This window comes from Poromitra crassiceps, assembly GCF_964638095.1.
Source record: "Poromitra crassiceps genome assembly, chromosome: 1".
Taxonomy (NCBI): domain Eukaryota; kingdom Metazoa; phylum Chordata; class Actinopteri; order Beryciformes; family Melamphaidae; genus Poromitra; species Poromitra crassiceps.
In genome coordinates, this window is record NC_139623.1 from 4,080,327 (window position 1) to 4,104,294 (window position 23,968).

General features: G+C 43.8%; 1 protein-coding gene across 1 annotated transcript in view; it reads right to left on the reverse strand.

Annotated features, from left to right (window-relative positions):
- znf236 (zinc finger protein 236) overlaps window positions 1-23,968 on the reverse strand; it is a gene marked incomplete at both ends in the record, with an annotated part of 185,875 nt that overhangs the window by 17,552 nt on the left and 144,355 nt on the right. The window contains 2 exons of the mRNA XM_083637612.1: window positions 8,801-8,930; window positions 21,909-22,127. Of these exons, the coding sequence (XP_083493738.1) occupies window positions 8,801-8,930; window positions 21,909-22,127 (349 nt within the window). The remainder of the gene's footprint in view (window positions 1-8,800; window positions 8,931-21,908; window positions 22,128-23,968) is intronic.

The following is a 23,968-nucleotide window of genomic DNA, read 5'->3' on the forward strand; positions in this document are numbered from 1 at the left end:
ACAGATAACAACCAACATGATAGATAGCCTACTGTTTTATTTTTTCACCATTTGAGCAATATACCTGCGTGTGCCACTTGTAATAATACAAACTGTCACAGTAGTAAACCTCAAAAGAGGGCAAACTTAGGCTATTAACTTAAGCCTAATTAAAGGCATCCAAAACTACTTTGGTCCCAAAATTTAAATCCTGGTGTGATGGGTGTGTTGTTGTGAATCATTCTATCTGAATAGATCTTCCTACTGACATATTCTACCACTGTTGTTTGTTGTTTAGCATAACTTTGTAGACGGACCTCCAGGGCTGGCTGGGCCATTTTTGTCCAGGGGGGCTACCAAAAGTAGGGCTGGGTGATATGGTTGAAATCAATATCATAATCACAAGGAAATTATAAGAAATATAAATATTGCTATTGCAATATTGCAAATATTGATGGTTAAGACCAACATCACAAAAGTGTAATCCTGATCATTTAAAATGAGATAGGCCTATTCCTCGCTAAATCTTGCTTCAAACGTCAGTGCTTTTTAAGGTCGACTCCCTTCCCCCAAAGTCTCACTCTGCCAGGCAGAAGCGGCATCCCGGTGGATCTGGATAAAGCGGAACGAGCAGTGGCAGAGCCAACATGGTGACTGTCGGACAACAGCATAGCATTGAGTGGCGGACAGCGGGGCGGCACCAGGTCACTGGATCTACTGTCGAGCCCCCCCACCCCCCCCCGGGCAGAATCGAGGTGAGCCAGTCGCGATAAACCCTTATCATATTTTGCATATCATATCGATCGTAGGCCCCTAGATTGAATCGCATCAAAATCGTATTGTGGCAGACTTTGTGATATCAGCAAATATTGTATCATTGTCCAAAGCATTGATATAATATTGTATTATGATGCAACTTATTATTCCCACCCCTACAGATCATATAATGTAAATATACTTTAATTACATTAACATTGCACTTATATGTACATAACACATTGCTCATATTCTGCACATATTTACCAGCCACGACAACGATGGCTGGTATCGTTTTCACCTTGTGAGTGTGTGTGTCATTATGGCATAATGTGGAAACATGCAGTCACAACACTTTATAGGTATGTACTGTAATTGACACGGGTGTCACGGGTGTGTGGCTCAGGCTGGTGTGATCCCACCGCAAGATAGTCTCTTAAAACAGACTGTCTCATCTACATCCGGCGAATGCAGCTATACACAGTCTGTACGTTACACCCCCAGAACATGCACAAGGAAGTTGGGAAAAAAACCTTCAGACAGGAAAGAAGTTCGACGGAATCCGACCAATCACGACACGTGTGTCCACGAAAAATGCGGCATATTGGATTTTGATTGGACTAATGAGCGGAAGACCCGCCTTTCTGCGATTCTGATTGGACTAATGAGCGGAAAACCCGCCTTTCTACTTCCCATTCCGGTTGGTGCATGATTCTCCCCCACGAAGTTAGTCTCTTAAAACAGACTGTCTCATCTACATCCGGCGAATGCAGCTATACAGTCTGTACGTTACACCCCCAGAACAGGCACAAGGAAGTTGGGAAAAAACCTTCAGACAGGAAAGAAGTTCGACGGAATCCGACCAATCACGACACGTGTGTCCACGAAAAATGCGGCATATTGGATTTTGATTGGACTAATGAGCGGAAGACCCGCCTTTCTGCGATTCTGATTGGACTAATGAGCGGAAATCCCGCCTTTCTACTTCCCATTCCGGTTGGTGCATGATTCTCCCCCACGAAGTACAGACGGTATGGCGGAAGCATTTGAAAATTGCGGAAGCCAACTCGTCTGTTCTAAGAGACTAACTGCAAGATGGATTGATTTCCTATTAGCTTTTCTTTTGCCAACTGCACCTAGAGAAATCCCTTGGCAAATAAAGGGCTTTTATTTGGTGCAGTTGTCAAATAATAGTTTCTCAGTCAGAAACTTTCATTTGGTGCAGTTGTAAAAAATAAATAAAAAAAATAAAAAACTTATTTTGACAACTGCACCAAGAGAAATCCCCTGGCAAATAAAAGTTTCTAATTTGATCTCTAAAGCTATCCTTGGCAAGCTTCCTTACATCTGACATTATGCTCCACTGGTTTGCTGTTTTTAATGAGTTAGTGTTTTGGCACAACTTCACCCATAAGCAATGTGTATGGGAAGGGCAGGAAAACTGAATCTGAGGACTCCAGTTACACTTGCAGTTGCAGTACTGAGAAGAACAGTTTCTTCTTAAAACACTTCAAAACACATTGCAGTGCCGCAATGCGTTGTTCTTCTTGGTATTACAAGTGTGACTGAATCTAAAACCGACCATGTGCTGCAATGCGTTGTTCTTCTTGGTATTACAAGTGTGACTGAATCTTTTGATTCTGGGCTTTTTAATATTCCCAGGGTTTTCACAGATCTGGGGAAAACTGACTTTGTTTATTATGCACCCTGAACAAACAGAACACCGGCACGAACAGATCAATAGTCTTCTTGTTTATTGTGGCCACACATTGTGCCCAGGACACGCAATATGTGCCCACAATAAATCTTCACAATTGGTTGTGCCATGACTGTGCATGCGATAAAAGTGGATTTGGAGCTCACGCACTGCTACTTTTTATTTCTTCTTTTTTAATGTATGCAACCTGGGCATGGAATGCTCTGTAAGGCCAAATTAAACTAGACACACTACCTACCTGAGGTGGTTCAGGCATCTGGTAAGAGGATGCCACCTGGTCGCCTCCCTAGGGAAGTGTTCCAGGCACGTCCATCTAGGAGGAGACCACGGGGCAGACCGAGGGCTAGGTGGAGAGATGATATCTCCACGCTGGCCTGGGAATGCCTCAGGATCCCCCAGTCAGAGCTGGCTAATGTGGCCAGGGTTAGGGAAGTTTGAGGCCCCCTGCTGGAATGGCTACCTCCGCGACCTGACCCCGGATAAGCGGTTGAAGATGGATGGATGGATGGATGAATGGACACAACCTTCCCCTCAGGACTTTAAAAACCTTCAAGTCACTTTCCACTAAGTATGTCATTGCTTCTAATTCTAATAGACAAGGTTGTGTATTGTAGTATTTTGTACGTATTTTATCTGCTCTGTTTTACATGTTTGGCTGTGATTGTTATTGTTGAAGCTGCTGCCTTGGCCAGGATTTAGAGAAAAACATAAATTCATTCCTTCTTGAAAATGTTTTTTTTTTTTTTTTTTTTTGAATTATTTCTGATGGTGGTCATAGTTTACCAACTAGATCACTGGCAAAAGTAATTTCAAGTTATGAAAGACCAACCTGCCTAAATCTGACAAAAACACATTTGTATTATGTGTTACAGATGTACGATCCTAGGGACAAATGGCCTGCATTTATATAGCGCTTTTATCCAAAGCGCTTTACAATCAGTAGATAGTCTACATTCACCCATTCATACACCAATGGTGGCAGGCTACCACGCAGGGTGCCTACACACCATCAGGAGCAACGAGGGTTGAGTGTCTTGCCCATGGACACAACGACAGCAGCTGGGAGGGAGCGGGGATCGAACCGCCAACCCTTGCGTCATTGGCCGACCCGCTCTACCTCCTGAGCTAAAGCCGCCCCTGGGACAAGGCCATGTCAAATGCAGTTCTTTGGTTACCTTTTGGTAAATGGTAAATGGTAAATGGCCTGCGCTTTTATCCAAAGCGCTTTACAGTCAGTAGGTACATTCACCCATGGCAGCAGGTTACCACGCAGGGTGCTGGCAGACCAACGGGAGCAATTTGGGGTTCAGTATCTTGCCCAAGGACACTTCGACATGCAGACTGGAGGAGCCGGGAATCGAACCACCGACCTCTTTTTATCCAAAGTGATTAGTGGACGACCCGCTCTACCTCCTGAGCTACAGCCGCCCCTTTTCAGCCGCCGCTTTTCAAAGTGGCACAGAGACAAACACAAAGAAAGACAGCAGCATCAAGGGGGTTGCATGAACCAGCATGGAAGCGGTGTCACAATTTCCATTTATTTTTATGGCCTCGAGGCATTATGGTTTTGGGTTGTCCGTCTGTCCATCCGTCCATCCATCTGTCCGATGTTTGTTAACGCAATATCTTAGGAACGCCTTGACGGAATTTCATAAATTTTGGACTCAAGGATGAACTGATTACATTTTGGTGGTCAAAGGCTAAAGGTCAAGGTCACTGTGACCTCATGAACGCCATTTCCAAGCTCAGTAACGCCATATCTCGGTAATGCCTTGACGCCTTGAAGTCTGGACAGACATGGATGCCGGCTGCTCACTTGTTGGCAGAGGCATATGGCGTATGGTCATTCTAGTTCCATTTATTTTTTCCCCATGTGCCATTTTCTCCAAGATTCCTTTTTCTGGGTTTAGACTTATTGGGCCCTATCTTCGCAAAAGCGGTAATTTAGCATTTGCGCTTGTATAACGCCGTGTGAATGCAAATTGGGGGCGGGCACAAGCGGATGCCTGTTATAATTGTACTGGCATAGGTGTGCCACATGCCAAAGCAGGCGTTTCAGCGCTAAAATGTGGGGATAGATGGCATTATCCTATCGTCAGCAGCGCGCAATTACTTTGCGCTAAGAGCTTTGAAAAGGACCTCTTAGCGCTAAATACCTCGCTGCGCTGGAGTGCACTATAATCTCTGTGCTGCGCTGCGCAGTGCAAAGTAATTAATTCCTTTTGGATATGTCATTACGCACAGCCTTGCCACGCCAGGACATCAAATTCTGCTGCTAAAATTGAGTATTAGCAGATAATTCAGTGAGGCAATCAACTATAACTGAGAAACCTTTATCACATTGCAAAGAGGGAAATGGATTGAGAAAACCTTTTGGACAATGGACATAGGCTATTCACCTTCACCTATCCCATAACCCGGAGGGTCGTTGGCACCACAGACGATCTGTCAATAAGCTCTCTCTGTCCTCGCACGAGTGAGTACACTCTAGCATATTACATGCCTCGCGCAAACAGCCATTGCGAGAAGGGAATCTGATTGGTTTTGATTGACGTAATGCCCAGCATTGCCTGGCCACACCTGTGAATAATTCTGGTAATTCTGGCAGATGATTTTGGCACGGCTCTAATTTGTGCCTGCGGCACGTGCCGTGAACGTTTCCACATCCCCGCCGAGAATTGCATAATAATGGGGCTGTTTTAACTTAGAAATCAGGGAGGTCACATCTACCCAGACAATTATATCACTTTTAAACAGTTACATTTCTGTATAAATCAATACAATATGCTCCCGTGAGGTGGGGATGCTGCCGGGTGGGGGTGCAAAACTCGGCATAACACCTGGACAAATGCGCAAGGCAGACCGGTATCTTCCCTGCCTTAAGGCACGCGCAAACAGGTGCGCAAGAGTAAATAGGGGATATCGCCTGTACGAAGATAGGGCCCCTAACCTCCGCCAACGGAGTTGTTGGTCGGGTGGTTATGTTTTTGCCTGTTTGTCTGCAGGATATCTCAAAATGTCCTGAACTTATTTGCGCGAAACTTTGTAGAATTGCAGGTCATGGAGTAACTTAGAACTGAAAAAAGGGGGGTGGAAATGGCTGTGGCTACTCACATAAACGCGCCCAACTTGCAAATGGATTCATGCAACACCACAAAACGTTGTAGAAAGCTTGGTCATGGGCCAAGGACGAACTGATTAACCTGGTCAAAAGGGGGCATGGCCAATCACAAAAGTGCGCCCACCTTCCAAAAACGTAACACCACAAAACTTTGGAGAAAAGTTGGTAGAGTTATGCACTCTACCGAGTCCCCTCTAGTTTCACCTGTTTTTAGCATTGATAACTATGTGTAAAGAAAATATTAGAAAACGCTTCTTTGTTTTGGCTGTATTTATTTGACTAAATGCAGGCTTTACATGTAAGCTAGTTATTGTTTTTAGTTTTCTTATTTCCAGACAAATTAGTATGATGTTATTTTACCTGCTGACGGTTTCAGCTGTAACTACAGCCTTCTTCAGAGCTGCCATCTGAATTCCTGGTGATGACGTGTCTTATCAGCTGGTTGGGCCGGGAAACCTGTCAACATAGGGTTCCCGGCCCAGCCGCGCCCCACCTCTGCCCCAGTGCCGCCGGTGGAGGATGGTGTCCCAGGTGTGCGAGAGCATGTATGCTCCTTCGTCCCGGTTCATGGTGTTGCTCCCACTCTTCCTGATCTCAATAGATTCCTTAATCCATCTTTTGAATTTATTGGTCTCCGATGTAATGATCCTGCCCTTGTCCCAGTCCATGATGTGATTGTTCCTTCTGCAGTGATCTGTGATAGCTGATTTCTTATTTTCTTGTTCGGCTTTTTCTTTTTGTGTTCTTGTGAATCATCCTGCTGTCTCCTTCTCGCATTCGTTTTTGTGTTCTTTTTTCCTGGTGATGAATGACCGCCCTGTTTCTCCGATGTATGTTTTATTGCAAGATTGGCATGGTATTTCATATATTACATCGCATTTTTTGTCCGGTGCTATTGCGTCTTTGGGGTGTACTAGTAATTGGCGGAGTTTTCTGTGGGGTTTTATTGCTGTGTGGATGTGGTGTTTTCTCATGATGCGCTGTATAGGTTCTGTTATCCCTCTGATGTAAGGTATTGTTGTTGTGCCCTTGCTTTTATTGTCGGTCTCCTGTTTTTGCTTTGTTTTCTTTTCTTTCTGTTTATTGTCCTTTTGTGTGGCTTGTCGTTTTCCTTTGCTTATGGCCCATTGTGGATATTGGCAGAGTTTGAGTGCGTTCTGAATATGTTTTTAGCTGTTTTTAACACGTTGAGTGCCAGAGCCGAGATATCTCGTCTTACATAATCCAACGCTTGAGTGCCAGAGCCGAGATATCTCGTCTTACATAAACATTTTTTTTTTTTGACGGTGGGACATCAATCAACCCCTTTTACATCTTCGAGATCACTATTGGAGCAAGAGAATGTGTATAATCTATTTTACCGACCACTAAGTGGCGACAGTGCTCTCCTGACTAGAGGAAGGCAAGCATTTTTTTTACTTGTCACGCCATTCTCACCCCAGCCATTCTCATGAAAATGGATGGGGGAAAACGCTTTCGTTTTCGCGCTGATTGCTGGCGATGCGGGATTGCAAATTTACATAATAGATTACAGGTGGAACACACTTTGAAACACGCAGCATAAATATGACCAGAATCGCAAAAGCTTCTCTCAACCAAAACTCCAAGAAGCGAGCGAGTCCATCCCAACTTCCTCAAACAGCGGCCGCGCAGCCACAGGCACAGGACAGCAGCAAAGCACTGAGACTGGTGACAAGCTTGTGACGGCCGCTGCAGCCAAGAAGAACGCCCACGGAGGGAGGAGTTGAAGCAACTCTCCCTCTCGCTCTCTCCCTCTCTCTCTCTCCTCTCAGAGAGAGAGAGAGAGAGAGAGAGAGAGGAGAGAGAGAGAGAGAGAGAGAGAGAGAGAGAGAGAGAGAGAGCGCACAGAGTGGGAGACAAGGGCACCCATAATCACAGGCATGTGAGGTGGTTCTAAAAATCCATTTATCTCCAAACTCTCTGAAAATCTCTGAAACCATGCTGTACTCAACGGCTAATATCTACATAACTACTAACTCTGCAAACTAACTCTTTTAGACAGAGAAAGCACACATTCTATTAGTTATTTTTAGATGATTGGTGTTCACGAATTCTTAACAGAAAATAATCCTCGGCTCTTGTAAAATGAGCCAGAATCCTCAAAAAAAAACCTGGCACAACTTACCTACAGGATTGAAAAAATGGCTGGCACTCAATGTGTTAAAAACATAATTTAAAAGAAGACAAAATGAACCTAATCAATTTATTAAGCTAGTTATTGTTACGCTGGCCAACAGCTGCTGCCTTGATGTATATAAAATCAACAGCATACATGCAGCAATGGAGATTCAAGTTCAATCTTAATCTGATATTCACAACTTCTGACCTCAATAACACTACAGCAACAGCAACAGTACAAACTGTTCTCTCATGAAGTTAACATAGCACATTTATCAAAGACGTATTACAAGTTTAATAAACACGTAGCCAACATTCACAACTGCTTCATTACACATTTCCTTACACACACCGCAAACCTGTGCTTTTTATTTGGACATCTACTAGGCAAGCCCATTATAGACAGTTTTCACAGAATGGTCAGTCCTCCACTTTAATGTTTCGTTTTCTTTTCTGTCCATAGCTGACTGTTTTTAAAGCACTAAACGGGCTGGCACCACCATACCTCGCCGAGCTCCTGCCCCACCATACCCCATCCAGAGCCTTAAGGTCACCTGACCAGCTGCTGCTGGAGGTGCCCAGGACCAGGCTTAAGACTAGAGGGGACAGAGCCTTTGCAACAGCAGCCCCTAGGCTCTGGAATAGCCTTCCCCTCCATATTAGATCAGCCCAGAACCTAGAGGCTTTTAAATCCCTGCTCAAGACGCACCTTTCTTTCTCCCTGGCCTTCCACCGGAGTTGAGCCTGCCTCCTGGCAACCTAAATTGTTGTTATTTTGGTTTATTTTATTACTTGTATTTGTTGCATTATATATGCAACATAATATATAATATATAGATATATAATATATATATCTACCGTATATATTATATTGCACCTTGCTCGGTAGCAGTGTATTTTGTACTTGTTTTTTCTATATTTTAGTGTTTTTATCTGTGAAGCACTTTGGTCTGCTATTTGTCGTTGTAAATGTGCTCTATAAATAATGCTGACTTGACTTGACATAGCAAACACTGCAACAGGAAGTGAGCTGGGGTTCAATTTAGAATGTTTTTGTTGTCAAGTTAAAACCATCTATATAAACCTACCTGTGTGTGTTCGGTTGTGTCTCTCCAGCTGGCTGCGCTTGGCGAAGGCCTTGACACAGGAGGAGCAGTTGAAGACTCTGGGTTTCTGGGAGCTGGGCGATGGGCCTGGCTGGTGGACTCGTTCATGGTCCTATGGATGAAGAAGAAAAGGGTCAATCAATCAATCAACTCTATTGGAAGACGCATAGTCCATAAATGTTTATAACTTGGGAGGTCGCAAATTGCTACTTGCTAGTAGCAAAAATAAAATAAAATGCCAAGTTAATTTGGAGTTCCTTCTCACAAACTCAGGTATGATTTCTTAACCCCTAGTTGCTCCCATTTGGCATAATTTCAACATGGCCACCCACGACTGTATGAATTTAAAAAGACATCTTTGGCACATTTTTCTTTTCTTTTCACAATAGTAAGCTTTCAGACGAATCAGCATACCAATACAATAGTTGGTTCAACCCATACAATTAAATGTTAATGTTGTTATTAGCTGTTAGCTTAGATGCTATTAACATCCATGGTTATGTGACTTGAAGCCTTGAAGCTCGAATGCACGTAGGTCGAAGATGACACGTTTGCCACTTGCCACCTCAGGCCATAGACGAACGCAGCATAAGAGTGCACTCCACTGTGCATTTCCATATACTGTAAATGGAATTTGTGTCAGAGAGTGTGTGTGTGTGGGAGGGAGGGAGGGGGTATCCTCTTATTCTATCAGACATAAATTGTATTCATTCAATAATGACAAAAAAAAATCATTAGGACTTATTTAGATTCATTCTGTAATTAACAACACATCACGTAGGTCACATATCACACCAGTGTTATTCAATATACACTGCTTACCCATAGAATGCAGAATTGATTTTAAAATGATCTTAATTACTTATAAAGCACTGCACGGGATGGCCTTAGTTTATTTCAATCATGAGAGGCCAGTTGGTAGGATTTAACAAACTTTATTTAGCAATCGGCATGCATGGCAAATACTTTGGCGCATGACTCCATTAGCCAGTGGCGCTGCTCTTGAGGCAAGAGGAGGGCATCTGCATAGGCTAGGAGATCCCCCCCCCCGTGGGGGATCAGGAGTCACGACTCGTTGGTGGCGGACTGGGGAGGTGGGTGGGGCAAAACAACGCTTCAGAGGACGGCTTCAGGGGAGATGGACTGCCGTGAAGCTAGCTGCTGTTATGATCGGCCAGAGAGAGAGAGGTGACGTAGAACCCTTGCTATATATATGAGGATTAACTGACGTCATATCTGACGTCATTACAGACGTCATACTAAGACTTTGACTGACCACGTCATACTAGAACTTGACTGACGTCAGGGGTGATCGGATTAGATTATGCACGAATGGCCTTCTGCTTGAAATATGGTCTAGAGACCTCACATGTCAGAATGATTGTGTCCCCTGGCCACAGTTAGATCACTGAGGTCCTTCTAGCTGTTCCAAAAACTTATAACCATAGGGGACAATGCTTTTTCATTCGTTGCCCCCTCCCTCTGGAACCGCCTTCCATAAAAACCGCTGAAGCAGTCGACAGTTTCAGGAAGCTGTTAAAAACTCACCTGTTTCATAAGCACTTTGTCCGGTAACGTGTGATTGCCTGCTGTGTATCTTTTATTGTTTTTGCTCCTGTTGTTTACATTGTTTGTGTATCTGACCTCTGTTTATACTCTCTGGGTAGTTTTACTGTTTTTTTTTATCTATTCTGTTGTTAACTTCCTATTTTGTAATGTTACTTTGTACCCTTTATAAATAAAATGTACTTCCTTCCTTCCTTAGGGTCTCATTATGCTTTCCGCATCAGCGAGGAACGCGAGTGTCCGCGCGGAAAAGTGACATCAAATCAGCAGACACGCCCCTCCGCAAGGCTCCGTGCGGACGGTTTTCGACCGGCTGTGCGCACGCCGAATTTTGTAACTACGCGGACGCGGACGCGGCTGGGCGGACAAAGTGGAGTTTTCAAGACTCGCGCTCAATTCCGCCTGCAGAAACCCACAGAGTATAAAAGCTCCACACGTTTCATCGTCAGGATTCCGTGTCTCTCATTTCCGTGCGGCCGGCCAAAGCGTCAAGCATAATCCAGGCTTTACTCCCCGTGTTACCTCCGGCTTGGTCGGGCATTCATACAGGCATGATTATCTGTGTCTGCGGGTGGGAAGCCGGATTGGGGCTATGTGTCCTGGTCGCTGCACTAGCGCCTCCTCTGGTCGGTCGGGGGCACCTGTTCGGGACGGAAGCAGTGGTGTAGTCTACGTGCAACGCAGGTAGACGCAATCTACACACTGCGAAATTACTCAGATTTGCGTTGGCGCACTGGGAAATGCGCTATGATACGTATCGTTTTCAATTTCCATTCATAAAATTCACCCTGTGCGCTCTGTGTGTTACCCTACGTTCACACACAGCACCCAAGCATTGCCTTTACCCACGCTTTTAAAGGCGTCCTTTTTAGTCAATGAGGCTGTGTACACAGGGCGCCTCAACGTGAACCTTCTGTGTACCCACGCCTCGCCTGAGCTGCGCCGATTTTTACATGAGTTCTATTTTCAAGCCGACAAGGCGCGTGAAGGCAGACTTTTTCTGTCAAGCCAGGAAAGAAAAACGCGACAATATCCGCGGGAAATGGCAAAGTCAACTGAATTTCAAAATAAAACGGTGTTACAGCGTTGAGCAGAGAGAGAGAGAGAGAGAGAGAGATTGACGGGTGGCTATCACGTGGGGCTTTCTCCCCGTCGGCAAACAAATCTTCAGGAGACAGAATAGCGACCGAAGAAGCAAGATGAAGCCCTCACAGTATACACAGTATACCCTCTGAAAAAAGGTAGACTACACCACTGGACGGAAGGGAACTGGTGGGAATAGCGGGATCCTCCCACGTGCTACGTCCTGCTAGTTGAAGCTCCCTGCTGTCAGCTGAAAAGAAGCAGCTGGCAACTGCGCATGTGTCGGAGGAAGCATGGTGCTAGTCTATGGCTCTCCCGAGATCAGCAGAGGGTGGAGTAGCGACCACGGTAGCAGGGGGAAATTGGCCAAGTACAATTTGAGGAGAAAATCAGAAAGAAAAAACATACTTACTTGTCCTCGGGGGTCCCATGGCTCCTCATTAGTTAGCGAGGAGGAGTCAGATGTTGCCTTTAGATTTTAGATGAGGCCCAGCAGTTTTAAAGATAAATTAGTAATACCGGTAATAATTTTGTTGTGTTGGCCTGTGAATTTGATCATTTAATTAGAGCAACAACTAAAATGATATGTGCTCATGCATGTTCTTTTTATATGCTATTAATCTGCTTGTGCTTTTCTTCTTTTATATCCTCTTGTCTACTTATGTCTTCTGTACTATTGCATGTGTTTGGTAATGTTTCACATATAACATCAACCTGCCAGGGACTGCAGATGAAAATGAGCCTATGGCTAAATCTGGCACATTTACATGATGGACTCACGTGCTCATGTTAATTAATGTGCATTGTCCCTTTTCTTAAATAAATAAACAAACAAACAAAATCATGACAATTAATGATTAAGTTGGAATTTGTTAGTTTTGGCATTTTTGGATGATAAGAAATATTAAAATGGTTTTGGCAGCATCAATAGATTTATTACGGGGGGAATCAGTGTTTTGCTGTTTTTACTGACGGGAAGACGCTATAGAGTCCGTGCAGCAACCAAGAACATTTACAAAAAATCGTTGATACCAAATGCAATAACTCAGCTAAATTCATAAACATCATCGACATTGGAACCATGTCCATTCTTGTTGTCTGTACTGTGCACATTTCTGTTCTGTTGTATATATTGTATATTGTGCCGTTTGTTGTGCTCTGGTGTCCGTGTTTGCTGCATGTATTGTGACTTTTATGTGCTCAAACAAACCTGTGAAGCCAAAGACAAATTTCCTCATTGTCGGCAATACAGTATAATTGAATTGAATTTCACCACACATCCCTGACAGCAAGTTGTATTGATGATAAGCTGTATTGCCAGTAAACAACTTGGTCTGCTACCTTGCAAATAACATTGTTGTTTTACTCTTTTGCATAATTAATTTAGCTCTATGTCTCATGAGGTCATTCAGTTCTAGTCTCTTGAAGCTGCTTTTCAGAGAGTTCTCTAACATATGGTGAACTTGTCTGGTCTTTTTGGCCTGCATGTAAGGGTTAATCAAAACAAAACTTTTATAAACAGTGACTGTTTTGTGCAAAACTTCATTTGGACAAAAAAAAAATGTCCGGAGGAGCAAAACTATGGAACTGTCTACCTACTGAGCTGAAAATGCAACATCTTAAGTCATGGTTAAAAGAGAAACAACATTGTTCTCACACATAATACCCCTGTAGACCTCTGTTGGTAGTCTGTGTATTTATGTTTGTATTTCTGTGTACGTCCTTGTCAATGTATTTTTGTATGTACTTTTGTGTTTTGTATTGTAGGTTGTATTTTTGGGTATGCATGTCTGGGTGTACTTTAATGTAAAAGCCTCCTGTGGACAGGTGTTGTAAATTAGCGTTCCGCTACAAACACTAAACACAGTGCATTTGGTCCTTACTGTAATGTATGTCGCAGTTCTAATGCTTCTGTGATGTCAAAATAAAATAAACTTACCGGTACTTAATAAATGCTTTCTGACTTCACATAAGTAGAAGTATTACAGTCTAGCAGCCGCATTTTGGACCATTTGGAGCCTAGACAGAGAGGAGCCAAGCTTGGTCACTTTCAATCAGCAGCTCCATCTTTCATGCAGTTTAGGAGACAAACACTGTACCATGCAGCTTTTACTTAGTTCCAGATGGGCTCTGGGATAATAAAATATAGAAACATGTATTCTGTAAATGAGATGAGGACGCTTTTTAATGCCAGATGTGTGCAAACTGCGAATCAGGAAGGAATAATTTATTGCTCTAATCTTCCTCTTTTGTTTTGATTAACCTTTGCATGCAGGTCAAAAATACCAGATTTCACCATATGTTAGCAAACTCTGAAATCCAGCTTCTCAACAGAGAAAGAGACAGAGCTCAAGGCAGACACTAGAACTGAATGACCTCAAGATGAGACCTAGAGCTGAATTCATTATGCAAAGAGTACATTTTACTCTTAAAAGCAAAACAATATGATTTGCAAGGAAGCAGACCTAATTGTTAACTGCAAAACAGCTTAGGCAAGCTGAAAATAGATAATCATAAATACAACTAATTTCCTCCCCCACCAAAGGGTTGACCTTCGACCCCGCTGAAATTCATTACATTATCTGATCTTTGACTTATACCCGTGCCTGCTTCTAATATTTAAATGAGCTCAATCTACCCAAACATTCTGAGGAGGAAACATGTTTATTGGAGATGAGCCACTTCCTCTAGACCCTTTTACAGCCAACGTCACAGGGGTAGTTGCGCACGCATGGCGGTATGCACAACTCCACGGAACTCAAGCCCAAACGAGGGAGATCCCCGGAATACAGGGAAAAGATGTCTTGTGTCGTATGCGTCTAGACACTGGACATTCCCACTAGGAATATGATGATGTGCGGCACTGCAACTTTGGTGATGCATTGGCTCCTAGACCCATCCTGACAGTGAGTACGGGTCAAGAAACATCACCCCATTGAAAGTACACTCTTGGAGATGGAGAGAAAGCTCCAGGCATCAATAGAATTCCTCCTAAATTTACTCAAGGACCATACTTGGACCACTAAGTCTGGAAAAAACTAGATCCACTATTGTAAAAGGACACTTCCATTCTGAGATAAAGACTGTGTTGATCTCTCTCATCCCAAAAATGGAAAGATCCATCAAATTTGGCTAATTAACCTTTTTCACAGCAGCCATTTTGCGTCAAAAAAAAGGGGGGGGGGGGGGGGGGGGTAAACACAGGTGCAACCAAAACATTAATGATGTTTTCCAACTTACAAACCATTAGGTGTTCCAGTGCTGGGGCCCTCATTAATGTCTTGGTTGCACCTGTGTTTACCCTGCCTTTTAGACACAAAATGGCAGCTGTGACGGTCATGGTGTTTATGTCAAGTTATTTAGGAGCTACCATTGGTCAAATAAATGTAAAGTCATAACGTCCCCATTTTGGTGAACGGATAAGCAATTTGGGCGCTTTAGAATGTTTTGGGCTGTGATTGGCTGGGAGCTTGAGAGGGCGGGCTCCTGGAATCATTTCCCGTGATGGAAGCTGTTACGTTCCCAAGTGAACCGGGGGAGAAAGGATGTAACATATAAAAACACAGCAAACCGGGGGACAAAGGAGACAGAGATCATTCACAATAATCAGGTTTTATTACTAAAATAAGGCTAAATAAAAAAGGTACAAATGATCAAATAGACAGTTATTTATCATCTCATAATCTACTATATGAATTCCAATCTGGCTTCAGGAAATCACATTCAACGGATTCCTGTGTTTACTCTACCTAAACGATTACATCAGACAAGAAGTAGACTTTGGTAAGTACTGTGGGATGGTCATGCTGGACCTCCAGAAGGCCTTTGATACAGTGAACCACAACATCCTCCTGTATAAGCTCGGGCCTTGGGTTTCAGCAGCACCTCCCTGAAATGGGTGGGGTCCTACCTGAGGGGCAGAGAGCAGGTTACTGAGGTGAACGGCACCCTGTCCTCCCCTCTGCCCCTACGCTGCGGGGTGCCCCAAGGAAGCATATTAGGACCACTTTTCTTTTTAATCTATGTAAATTATATGAAGTCAGCATGTGACTGTAACCTGTTTCTATTTGCAGACGACTCGGCCCTCCTGGTCTCCCACAAAGAGAAAGCGCAGGTCGAACAAATCCTCAGCAATGAACTCCAGAACGTCAGCACATGGCTGGCAGACAACAAGCTATCACTTCACCTCGGTAAAACTGAATCAATTCTCTTTGGTTCAAATGCCAAACTCAAAAAATCCCCCGGTTTCAACATTGTAGTCGGCAACATCTCTGTTGAAAACAAAGAGGAAGTAACTTATCTCGGATGCATCCTGGATAATAAAATATCCGGTGAGAGTATGGCTTCAAAAACCATCTCCAAAGTAAACCAAAAAACGAAATTTCTGGCTAGACTTTCCTCTTTTCTAGACAAAAGCACACTACTAATACTGGCGGGCGCTCTTATCCAATACCACTTTGATTATGCTTGTACCTCCTGGTACACTGGCATTACTAAGGCCCTCAAAAATAAACTTCAGACATCCCAAAATAAACTAGCAAGGCTGCTACTCTCTCTCCACCCCAGGACTCACCTTCTCCCGGAACACTTCTCCAGCCTCAAGTGGCTCAGAGTGGAGGAGAGAGTTAGACAGATAAAGTTGTGCTTGGTCCACAAAATCATGCACAATGCGGTCCCTAAATACCTCCAAAAATACTTCACCAAGGTCAGTGATGTTCACAGCTACTCCACCAGAGGAAGCTCCCACAACATTGTCCCTGTCAAATTCAAGAGCTGCATGGTTAAAAACTCCTTTCTATACTCAGCAGCTCTGCTGTGGAACGGCCTACCTGATAGCCTGAAGCTGACTAACTCCTTGAGCACTTTTACTGTAAGTTCACCCTAAAAAACTGGCTTATGGCCAATTGCACATCAGGGTAAATATAAATGTATTCTTAATTTATTTTAGACAGTCTGATGGTTTTAAGTTTTTTAATTGCATGTTATTTTTAGGATTGGTTCTTTTATTTAATTTTATATTGCTTTTGATAAATCTGTTTTTAGTTTTTAAGTAGGTAAAATTTTTCATAAAGGACGGTATGTATTTTTATGTATAAATGTCTGTTTTTATGTTGTTTGAACTGTATGTCTGAGACCAAGGACCACAATGAAAACAAGTCCTCGGACTTTATTGTGTTTTTATCCTTGATGTTGATGGCTGCATGTATTTTATGTCCCATGTATTCATCCAAACATTGAATAAAATCAATCAATCAATCAATACAAATCACAAATAGGTTTGTTGGCTTAAACACAGCTGGGGATTGAACCCGCAACCAAGGAGCAAACTAAACTGAAGAAACACACCCAAACAGGGTAAAGGTCACACTCTCAGAGAGAGTCAAGGTTACCGGTAGGCAACACGGTTTGGGAAGCCCCAACACACAGCACCAAGCTGTCAGGATTTGGTATACACCAACACACAGCACTAAGCTGTCAGGATTTAGTATACACCAACACACAGCACCAAGCTGTCAGGATTTAGTATACACCAACACACAGCACCAAGCTGTCAGGATTTAGTATACACCAACACACAGCACCAAGCTGTCAGGATTTAGTATACACCAACACACAGCACCAAGCTGTCAGGATTTAGTATACACCAACACACAGCACCAAGCTGTCAGGATTTAGTATACACCAACACACAGCACCAAGCTGTCAGGATTTAGTATACACCAACACACAGCACCAAGCTGTCAGGATTTAGTATACACCAACACACAGCACCAAGCTGTCAGGATTTGGTATACACCAACACACAGCACCAAGCTGTCAGGATGGCCCACTGGGGCTGACTGTCTGTCTCTCCATGGTTTTAAGCTGCAGCCTCTGATTGGCAGAGTGAGTACACCTGTGCTCTCCTGCACAGGTGCCACAGCACAGGGGGGAGGGCCTGGAGAGGAACAATCAAGCACAGACACGCCCACGTAACAGAAGCTGACTGAAGGAATCCTGTGAATGGGACAAGGAGCACATGTAGGAAATGTTTGGGTGCAAACTTCTGGTTAAAGCCCTCAGCCACACGCATGAGAGGCAGAACTTCTGGTTAAAGCCCTCAGCCACACGCATGAGAGGCAGAACTTCTGGTTAAAGCCCTCAGCCACACGCATGAGAGGCAGAACTTCTGGTTAAAGCCCTCAGCCACACGCATGAGAGGCAGAACTTCTGGTTAAAGCCCTCAGCCACACGCATGAGAGGCAGAACTTCTGGTTAAAGCCCTCAGCCACACGCATGAGAGGAAGAACTTCTGGTTAAAGCCCTCAGCCACACGCATGAGAGGCAGAACTTCTGGTTAAACCGAGAGGCAGAACTTCTGGTTAAAGCCCTCAGCCACACGCATGAGAGGCAGAACTTCTGGTTAAAGCCCTCAGCCACACGCATGAGAGGCAGAACTTCTGGTTAAAGCCCTCAGCCACACGCATGAGAGGCAGAACCTCTGGTTAAAGCCCTCAGCCACACGCATGTGAGGCAAAACTTCTGGTTAAAGCCCTCAGCCACACGCATGAGAGGCACAGACCTCAGCCACACGCATGAGAGGCACAGACAGTACTGTATTTGGAGTGGAGCGTCTGGATGGTTTTGCCATGTGGACTCTGATGGAGATCTGGAGTAATGAATGACACTTTTCCCCTTTAACTGAATGCAGTGGATTTACATGTTTGTGCGACTGGACCTACAGTACTGAGATCCTCCTTTGGTGTTGAGTTTTCCAGCACAGCATAACAGATGGTCGAGCAGGGCTGAGACATCCAGTCTATAGAACCGAACAAAAGTGCAAAGCAAGGTCCAAATCCAACTCCTCTGAAAAAGGCCCAGGATGAAGACATCCCACAAGTAGAGTACGCACCAATTCACCCTGTCGTGGCTGTGTGCCCGGACTCGAATACATGTAAGCCAAGGTAAAAGCCTCCACAACCCAATGTGAAAAGGCGTTGCTTGCACAAGGCACGGAGTAGGCATATGGCCCATTTTTACCGCTGGTATCAACGCGGCCCCGCACAGCTCGTCTCACTTTTTAGTCTCATTCCACCGATCAAAAACGTGGACAGCCCGGGTTGAGCCGTGCTGCTTTTGGTCCCTGCTCTGTTGAGGTTCTAGGGCTGTGGACCCGGTACCATACGGTGACGTGAAAACACTGCAGACGACTGATTGGTCAGGCAGAATCGTGTTTACTGTAGGCATCTACTGTCAATGCTGGATACCAGTTTAGTGGGGCTTACCTTCTCTTCTGTTATTTCCAGAAGTTATTTGTTTTGTGTTGCTGCCTTCGGCTCTGGTGAAATAAAATCGATCTCCTTGCTCAGCTTTAACATGACGGTGGTTTTCAATTGTTTTGAGAGAGAAAAAGTCCGCTCCTCGGGAAGTCCTTTGTAGTTGGCTCCGCTAGGCCGCAGGCAGGGCTTTAGTGAAGCCGTGGTCTTGCCTGGTGAGTTGCCGCTGGGGTTCTCCCCGTAGCGCCTCTCCCGTCCCCCGCGCAGTGCATGCATGGGATATCCATTCTCCTAGCCGATTGTCACATTTGCCCATGTACACTGTAGGTCATTTAGAGGCACCAGTATTTCATAATCAGTTTAAAAGTTCCGTGTATGGATTTAATTTTAACGTTATATTCGGCTACGAGCGGAGGGCAGATATGCGGTCGCTATGACGACCAGGTGTGGGCGGAGGCGAGTAAACTTGCTATGGAAACAGTCTATATCAAATACAGCCGAGTAAGACCAGATCGAGTAGAGCTGTACTGTGCTGTTATATGTGGTGGAAATGAGCCAATAATCTTTTAGCCTGTTGCTCCTCGGAAGAAGGAGTGAAGCCTACCAGATGAATAGGGGAACACAAGCCCATAACCTTAGGCACAGAGGCTGCATTAGGGATCAGAGTCACCCCTGGAGGGAACTGAGTGCACGAGCGGTGGATCAAGACCAAGCACGTAAATCGCTGACTCTATTGGCTAAAGCTAGAGCCATCAACAGCAGTCTTTAAAGATGGGCTCGAAAGGGGGCCTGTTGAGCCCATCTAGAACCACAGCCAAATCCCGGCACCAGGCACCATAGTGAGATACCGAGCAAATATTGACAGATAACCATGGCTATAGCACCCTAGCACACTTTCAGCTTGCCAGGAACACACTCGTCAAGTGTCAAGTCGATTGGATGAACGGTTCTCGAGATATGTGAAGGACAAACAATCATACATACCTAGATGCATACATACATACAGACAGTCCTCCATTTATAGTTAGATGACACATGGTGGAGAAAGATAAAGAAACAAGGATTATTCAAGCTAGCAGGTCTAGAGTTGGTTATTAACAATGAAGCAGCTCTTATTTAGTTCCGGATGGGCTCACATGATGCAGCGGAGCGTTTAATTCTGTAAATGAGATGAGGACTTGGGATCGTGTATTGCCGTCATTGTGACTGACCGTCAAACTCAAGTGTCATAGCATGTGTGTCTGACAGTCAAACTAAGTGTCATAGCATGTGTGTCTGACAGTCAAACTCAAGTGTCATAGCATGTGTGTCTGACAGTCAAACTCAAGTGTCATAGCATGTGTGTCTCACTCATTGTGACTGACAGTCAAACTCAAGTGTCATAGCATGTGTGTCTCACTCAGAATAATCCATGTGAGCTTTACGGGATCCCAATGTGCCCCTTACTCTTAATATGCATCTGTCCTCTCATTCTTATCCGCAGACTACAATGGCGTTCACTGGAACCTTGGGACAGAATATAATGATATCTGTTATCTTGGGTTATCAGGCATGAGTTTGCAGCGTTAGCGTGTATAAACCCAGATATGAAGCTTCCAATCTGAAAGCTCTCTGTGTGTACGTGCTTGAATGGTGCTGTGCTATTGAGGAGGATCTCCATAAATGCAGCAGTAAAATGGGGGGGTGCCTCTGAGTGTTTTGTTTTGTTGTGAAAGTTCAGGAGGGTCCATTTAGGAGAGTCCATTTAAAAGCCCACTTGATGAAATGCCATTCCTTTCCTTGAAATGAGATAGAAGTTAAAGAGAAGTTGTTAGCTTTAAACTTTTCTCTTTCCTCACAAACTGTATGAAATATCTATTATTAGGGCCCGAGCACCGAGCAGTGCGAAGGGCCTATTGTTTTTGTACGGATTTTCATTATTCTTATTGTTCGAGCACAGTTTTGAGGGGCTAAACATGCTCGGAAAGTTGTGAAACTTTGCACATGCCTCAGAAGTGGTGAAAAATGTAATATCTTATGGGTCTTGGGCATGGGTGTGGCTCGATAGTGCCCCCTAGAAAAATTAAACAGAGTAGCCTCGCTGTACGTTTAACGTACATGTGCGAAATTTGCGGGGCACATGTATCATCATGTCCAGTCTGACAAAAAAAGATCTTGATGCCATGACCTAAACCGAACAGGAAGTTTCAGCCATTCCCAAGGGTCGTATTATAACCAACTCCTCCTCCTCGGATCCGCTCCAACCTTGCACAGCATAATACAAGAGCCCCTAATGATGAAAAGTGATCAAAGGTTTTCGTTGAACGGCGTGGGCGTGGCAACACAGCGAATAATGATGTCTCGCCATGACACACGGCGTTGCTGTAACTCGACGGCACATTATCCAATCTGCTCCAAACTTGTCATGCTTGATAAGTGTCCATGCCTGAACACATCTGCATATTAATATTCGGTTATAGTCATAGCGCCGCCTACTGGCAACAGGAAATCACATGTTCTACACTTAGATTAATTGTTTGTAGAGGGTTGACCAGATCTACCTCAAATGTGGTCAGATAAGCCTTAAAAGGGACACCTCACTCTAAAATCCAAAATACATATTTTCGCGCTCTCAGCTGTTGTGCTGATCGTTTTGGTGTGAGTTGCTGAGTTTTGGAGATATCGGCTGTAGAGATGAATGCCTTCTCTCCAATACAATGGAGCAGGAGGCGCGCTGTACAGGAAGCTGGGGAAAAAGGGAGGGCTGTCCCAGAGTCTATTTTTCAAATAAAAATAGAGACTGGGTATCCCAGATTGCGCTGCGTCTGCGACACACCCAGACGTGCACAAACTGCGAGAGCCCGTTCAAGGCTGCTTGCAGCTTTAATTTTCCATTATTTTCCAGCCAGTGAATGCACTGATGATAAAGCATGAGAGAGTTTCTTGAGAGTTCATTCCTTCCACTTGCTCTTCCAAAAACATGATATCGAATAGCTAATAATAGCTAATAATTCCTCACTAGAGAATTGGTGTAACTTCAGTGTCTCGTGCTCTAAATGCTGTTTCAAAAGATTTTTCACCATAACAAGAATAAAATCCAGGGTAAAATACTGAATTGACATAATCCAACATCAGACATCGGCAGCTTCAATTCAAAAACACAACAGCTGAACCCATGCCTGCTCTGTACAAGTGTGTGTTCATACCTTCAGGTGTGTAGCTCTCTTGAAAGCCTTGCTGCAGACGCTGCAGACGTGGCATCGCTCCTTGCCGTGGGCTTGCCTGCAGTGGCGTCGCAGTGAGTTGGCGTTCTCACACATCTGGTTACAGTAGTAACACTGGTGCCGATGATCAACCTCTGCCTCTATCTCAGTCTCTACCTCAGCCTGTCCGTCCTTCACACCCTCATGGCAGTCGTTAATAATCTGAAACACACACACACACACACACACACACACAGATGAAATAACACACAATTATTCACAAATCCACAGGCCTACATAAGCACTGCAAACGTAAAAATAGTTTTTATAATGATCATATCTATTTATAAAGCACATAAGGGAAAATGCACATAATGCAACAATTAAAACAATAAAAGCAGGCTAGACTAATAGTTCAAGTGTATTTAAAGGTGTTCATAAAAGGAGGACACTGAATTGGCAGGTAGTTCCAGAGTTTACAAATCTCCATCAACCTTAATATACGACATTATATAGAACATATATCATCCGATATATGGTATGTATGTATGTATGGTATGTAGTAGGGTTGTTCGATACCCAGCATTTACACATTGTCATATGTATCCATAAATCAACCAACAGCATACCATTTAGCAGTGATGTAAATAGGTTTTCAATGCAGCGAGTCCCCAGGACCTACAGGTGGTCATTTGAGTACGTAGGGAAAACTGTAGTGTTTAAATTGTGTTTGATGTTGTATGCTTGTAATTGGTTGATAGGCTACTACTTTACAACAGTACTTACATAACTAATACATGAACTGTTTTTGTGTGTTTTATTTTATTTATTTTTCCCAGTTATATATATTTTAACAGCTTATATATATATATATATATATATATATATATATATATATATATATATATATATATATATATATATATATATATGTGTGTGTGTGGTCTTGACTATATTTCAATCACGAAGACTGACTTCTACAGCATAATTTAGTGCACCCCATGCTGTACACGCCCCTTGTCATTCAGGGTGTGTAAGTCCTTAGTGACATCACTGATGACATCACAATTGCTCGAGTGACATCACTGATGACCTCACAATTAGGGATGGGAATTGATAAGATTTTAGCGATTCCGATTCCATTTTCGATTCTGCTTATCGATCCGATTCCTTATCGATTCTCTTATCGATTCTCATTGGGCAAGGGGAAAAAAAAAAGAGTACAAACGGGTTTATTAACATTAATTTTCTTTTAGATTATTATTATTATAATTATGTATTATTATTCAGCTCTGAGATCAGATTGCTCTTTTCAATCCCATACCAAGCAGGGATCAGTGTGTCTGTTAAACTGGCTCTGTTTGGGGGTTTGTATTTTGGGTTGAGCATCTTTGTCATCTCCCCATAGAAAATATATAGTGGGAATGAATGAAACAGAACTAGTGGTTAGAATGACAACATGCAACTTTGGACATTTTACTTTAGCTGGCATGTCAGACAAACTTAGTCACTGCTCGGGGACATTCGTTTACCCTCGCCTCGGTCATTTTACTCTTCCCAGCTGCCTGGGTGAATGGAGGGGCTAGAGGCTCTAGCCTAGAGCTGCACAAGAAGTACTCGCTGCAGCCTCTGACCCAAAGCGACTACCAGCCCCTGAACCAGTCTGACTCTGAACGTCATCATCCTCTCAATTAAATGGATGGAAATGGAGTATTGGTGAAATCTGGTTTACACAATAGACAGGGTCTGGAGGAGTTTACTCTCCATATTAACAGATGACGCGCTAACGTTAGCTGCTGTAGCCGCGCTGCTGTTAGCCATGTTATCGTCACTCCGTAGCACATCAAAAACGTGACATTCCTCCAAAATTATTGCATGCTGTGTGGACAAATGTTTCTGCATATTGCTAGTATTTCCCCCCTTTGACGAAATAGAGGTTTTGCAAGCATTGCAAGTGGCACTGTGGTCATCGTTTTGCTTCTGCCTAGAGCCATGGTGGCTGGAAACAAAACAAGGCTGCGTTGCGTGCGTGTCGCAGCGTGTGACGTCATCGCGCATGGAAT